The 5,460-nt window shown below is 39.3% G+C and overlaps 1 protein-coding gene across 1 annotated transcript; it reads left to right on the top strand.

Annotated features, from left to right (window-relative positions):
* Nucleotides 1-1,789: 1,789 nt before the first annotated feature.
* On the top strand, nt 1,790-3,218 carry LOC131691818 (uncharacterized). Its single transcript, XM_058978482.1, has 4 exons — nt 1,790-2,425; nt 2,488-2,579; nt 2,638-2,785; nt 2,861-3,218. The coding sequence occupies exons 1-4, from the start codon at nt 2,296-2,298 to the stop codon at nt 3,019-3,021; spliced, it is 531 nt and encodes a 176-aa protein (XP_058834465.1). The 5' UTR covers nt 1,790-2,295; the 3' UTR covers nt 3,022-3,218.
* Nucleotides 3,219-5,460: the final 2,242 nt, after the last annotated feature.

The following is a 5,460-nucleotide window of genomic DNA, read 5'->3' as shown; positions in this document are numbered from 1 at the left end:
TTGTATTTTTTTTTCTCTTCTATTATTTGCATTTAGTCACACTAAGTTATTATATTCGCTATGATGATGATGGATTTTTGTTACTTGTTTATTAAAGCTATTAAAAAATAATGAGATGTCTACAAAAGTCTGAGCCACGCGCGCGCTAAGCAGATAGAGACTAACTTGAAATCGAACATGGTGACCAGCACTAAAAGCTCATCGGGTTGAATCGAAGCTTTTAGACTTTTGTTGTGATCAGGGTCTGATTTGATGATGGAGTTGTGTTGACTTTGCTCGACAATAGAGTTAAGTTCGGTTATTGCTGCGATAGTGGTAATAACGGAGTTAGCTCGTTGAGTATGGGGTTTGATGACTCCTTCTGATAACTACTAGATATCGGGTTCAATTCCTGATCAATCAAGGATGTTCTCGGATAGGAGTATCCCTTGATTGCCTTGGGTTAATGGTAGGAAACTTTCAATAAAGGGGTCTGATGTGGATGATATAACTCGACCGGACTCTGCACTGCCACTAAGCTCGTCACTGCTCACCTTAGCAGGTGGTAGTACCGATGCCTTGGTCAGGCGGGAGGAGTCTTACAGAGAATTATCGGAAATGGAAGCTATTGGGTTCAATTTCCGATTCTATCAAGTATCTTCCCGGAATGGAAATTTTCTTGATGGACCCTGGTTGTTGGCGGAATATTCGAAATGTATCTGGTTACGTTCTTTTGAAGGAAAGCTATGTCTGCAAATTGAACCAGTCCGTTTCTTTTTGTTAACTGGTTTTGTTATGGATCAAAATATTAATTATCTTTTAGATAAATCGTTCAGCTCACACCTTTGTGGGGGTATGAGGTGGGACCATCATCATCATCATCATCAATATAGTTTTTGGTTATTTTGGTGGTGTCATCATGTAGTATAGTGTAGTAGTTGGGACTGTGGCCGCATTTGCAATTATGGCGCCACTGACACATGAACAAGCATGTGTTAAATGTTTGTTACACTTTGTGTTAGGTATTGAGGAAAATTGGACGCAATTCTGATTGTCACAACAGAGGAAAAAATAAAAAATACAGGTGCGGTATTACCACCGGTATTACCGAATTCCACAATGTACATGATAAAAAAATCCATTTAAATTTCACCATCAAAACGGATATTAGTATTTCGACTACGATTTATAGTTTTCTTCTGTGTTCGCATTAGTCTGTGCACCTCCGTACCACTGTTGTAACCTAGCGGCACATTACGATAAACCATGCACCGAAGCCGCTAAGATGTATCCTCCTACTACAAAACACCAATCAACGGCCATCGAAAAATTCAACTAAAACAAAATTAACCGGCCAAACAATAACCGATGCATTTTGTATCTCGAAACCAATTGCCAGTGCCATCAACAAAATAATAACAAAGGCGCCCAGCACCTCCAAACAGACAAGCAGATTCACTTCAAATTGCAGAGGACAACACTAAAAATATTTCACCGCCTAAAGAAATGGTTCAACGGACAGAAATAAATGCGGGGAACGAGACGGGGTGGAACTCTTAGAAGTAATCACCATAGAAACTGACACAAGGCAGAGTGGAAGGGAGGAAAGTGCAACGGGCAGCGCCGTGCAGTTTAGACACGACCAGAATCCAAGCTGTAGCAAACAGACCGACCACGCGCAACCAAGAGCACCCTTCCACATACACCAATAGTAACTAATATATAATTAAAAGGTAATTTGTGATTGCACATACTCATATCCGAACCTTTGAGCCCAACGTCGACCCAGAGCCGATCATGAGACTCTCGAGATCAATCTAGCCTGCAAAAGAAACCGCAAAAGAGGCTACTCTAAACGATCCCCGTTGCTTCTCCGGGAATTTCGACATTTGTAAACACTAACTAATGGCGATCTGTTAGCGATTGCTATTGTCGTTGTCGAGTTTCCTAGGCAGCTGCCCAACCCAGTGTGATTTGAACTGTAGATCACTGATAACACTGGGCCGGATTCATAGCACTTCTTATCGCAGTAATGTTGCTACGCGTCGTTTTCAATTCCTCTCGGCCAACGGTGCATTGCGTATTATAAACAGTTTTGACATGCCAATCAAATTCGTTTTCAAGATCACTAGCACCGCTGACTAAGCGAGACTGACTAGCTTGCATTGGGTCATATTTAGTAGCAGGCGCTTATGTGGTGGTTGTGTTGTGTTTTCACACATTCAGTTTGCTGATCTGCTGCAAAGAGCCGAGAACTTTACCGAGAAGCTGGCCGATTAATTGCAGTTATCCGGTGATCAACGTTGTTTGTGCAAAATGGAACGTTACTTGCGGTTTTATATCAAGTTTCATGGTTACGTGTTGGCGATTGGGACAATTCTGGGATCGATTCTGATGACAGTCCTTCTCTACGCTAGCACCGATTTCGTTTACCCATTGGAGAATTGTAAGTATTGTGTTCTGTTGTTTACATGAAAAAATTAATCTCCTCATCGGATCGCGTTTCAGTTTATGATTATCGGTTCATGGGAAGCGCGGCACTCGTTTTCGGGGCACTTTGGTTAGGGATTGGTATTGCGCTGTTCTATGGAATATTCAAGGTATTTATCAAACCAGTTTGAATTACTCGTACAATACAGTAGCAACACCGATTTACAGGAAGTAAAAGTATGCCTGTACCCATTCGCTGCCATGTACATGCTGGATCTGTTCTTCTTGTTTATTCGTGATATTGTTTTGATTTGGCACAACGAAAGGTGGTACAAAATAGCACTCCTGAACCCGGTTACAGCGGTTGTCGTCTTATGTTAGTATCTCTTCGGAATGTCGATTCAAGTAGAATGAAACTTAACACAGACAACTAACTATTTCACCGTTTCAGACCTTACCCTGCACATCATGCTAAGCATGGTTGCCCTTGGCAAGCTTTTCGAGCACGATCCTCTCACACCGTCTGGATCGAACTTTGTCCGTTTCAAAACCGACGACCAGCTACCGGTTCAGTTGCGGGAGGAGGACGACGCTTCGCTCGTGGTCGAGTGACATGGGAAAAAATGACACATACTGTGTTAGTGGAAATCCGAATCCGAAAAGTGAACTGCAAAAACGTTGATTGATTTATGTGATAACTGAATTTCAGAAATAATATGTATGTGTTTGCCCAAAGAATGACATACAGCCACTATCAGTTTGTGAATAGAAAGTTTTCGTTTCAGCAAAACGAGTTTTAAACATTTCAATTATTTCGTTTTCAATTATTTCTGTGTCCTAATCACAGTGTTCCTAGATTCGTTATTCAAAACCCAGTGGCGCTAGTAATGAAACAGTAAATGTAGAAGTTCTACCGTCTCTGCAGTAGCAATCACTAGAAACATAGTTGCATCGACTTTTCGAAATTTCGAATAGAAGGAAGTTGCTTCCATACATATTCATCAGCATCAGCCACACTCCATAATTCATACCGAAAGCTGACAACGTGGTTTGCCTTTGTTTGACAACAGTTTCTAAATCAACTTTGCCAACTAACAAGTTTTTCAATAGCGCCTCTCTCCAACCCACGTCCCCTATAACTTCGCTCCGCTATCAGTGCTATGTTTTCCCACTTCTTCCCTACGACGCTTCACTAAATCGACAACGTTTGGTCTTCTTGGTGCGGTTCCCGGTGCGTCGGTGTCGGCGACATGCTACAGACGGGGAAAGTTCTGGTTTCAAAGTATAAAATTAGAGTAAACATTGCGAAGCACGTAGAAAGCGGCAACGCATGGCTCGTGGATAAATCTGTATCCTTACACGCTCGGGCGCGTGGTTTTCTGTTTGCGAACTTGTGACATTTCTTCGTAAACAATGTGTGCAAACGAACTTTTCTCGTTTGCGAACCGCAGTTAAAATGCGAAAGAGTTTCATGTCAGATTGAGAGAGCCCGTTCGAGGGAAAATACAAGCAGTCAGGTTTTTGGATGAAATTTTTAACTTTTCGCTGAATACTGCTCATCAATTCTTGCCCAGGTACAGTCACATTTATTCAATTTATACTTGAAAATTGTTCAAAAATATTCGATGGACTGAAATCGGAACAATTAGAAGTATTCATTGTTTTTTTAATAGCATGTGGCAATGCTCGGCCAGAACATCAAGGGACCTTCATTTGATTGAATGAATAGCAAAATTTTCTTTTGCCGCCAAGCCATCTTGTAAAGAGTTCTTGTAGAATTATTACCTTGCGAGCAAATTTATCTACCAAAAGTAATTTGATCTTACTCGAAGCATCTCCAGGCCGTAGTTAGGATTTTGTTTCGGTAGGGGCTTATAAAATTATTGCATAATCAAGGAATAAAATCAACGTGATTTGTACCATTTAATTGTTGTTTATCGCATTAATCGGCACAGAATTAATTGTTTCCTGTTTCAAACCCGTAGTCAGAATTTTTTCGGAGGGGAGAGGGGTTGTTGCATAAATCTTTTCAATCTGATAACTTGAGATAGTCACTAAAATTGAATGAAATTTTGAAAAGATCTGAGTGAAAACAATTCCAAATCTTAGACAATAGAAACTAAAAATCCTAAAAACATGTTCTTTATCACAGTACATCGACAAATTGATGTTGATTTTGATTTTCATTATTTATTTACGATTTTTTCTCGTTACAACAATTCACAATGTTTATGCGCCAACGGAATATGACAATCCTTAACCCATTCATGCCCATGTTGTTTGTGGATAACAACGTTTTTAAATAGCTATAACTTTTGACTGAGGCAAGATTGTCTCACAAAAACAAGTAAGGCTAATAGATGTGTCTATTGCCTTTCATTTGAGTATTAACAGTTACAACAATCAGCTCTATAAGTGATGTTATTGCAATTAGTCTGATTGGATTCCGATGCGGCAGTGTTGCCAGGGACAGTTTACGTTGATGACGGAAAATTATTTTTTCATATATCTGCTATCAGTCGCAATATTATTAAAAACTGATAAAACTTATCAATTTAGACTGTCTTTGGCTACGTTTTCCACACAAGTGGATTATTGTAAATATTCTAGGAGAATTGTATTGAGCATTGGAAGGTAAAAATTGAGCAGCTCCTAGCACTGCGGGGAAAGCATCTATCTTTATGAAAAAAGACTTCGTGTTTCTTAACCCCACTGCACAGTGGTTTAAAACGCGAAAAACGTGATCGTTTTGAATAACTTCGAAATGGTTAGTTATAGCAATATACTATCTTCGGAAGAATTTATGACAATGAGACGCTTCATCTTTATAAGTCAAAAGTTTGATGATTAATCCTCCTATTAGTGAGATTCAAAATTTATTTCTCATGTAATTAAAGATAGCAAATTGGTGTATTCTGCAAAGTTGTAGTAAATTCTTCTACAAGAAACTTTACTGAAGATGGTAATAGTCTATCTTTAATATTCTTTGAGATATTGAGCATTATTAGAGGAAATACCGAAAATATCAATTTTTTTATTATAACTTCTTTC

This window comes from Topomyia yanbarensis, chromosome 3 (assembly GCF_030247195.1).
Source record: "Topomyia yanbarensis strain Yona2022 chromosome 3, ASM3024719v1, whole genome shotgun sequence".
NCBI classification, from domain to species: domain Eukaryota; kingdom Metazoa; phylum Arthropoda; class Insecta; order Diptera; family Culicidae; genus Topomyia; species Topomyia yanbarensis.
The sequence above is the reverse complement of the archived record's forward strand: the minus strand, read 5'-3'. Positions and strand labels throughout refer to the sequence as shown.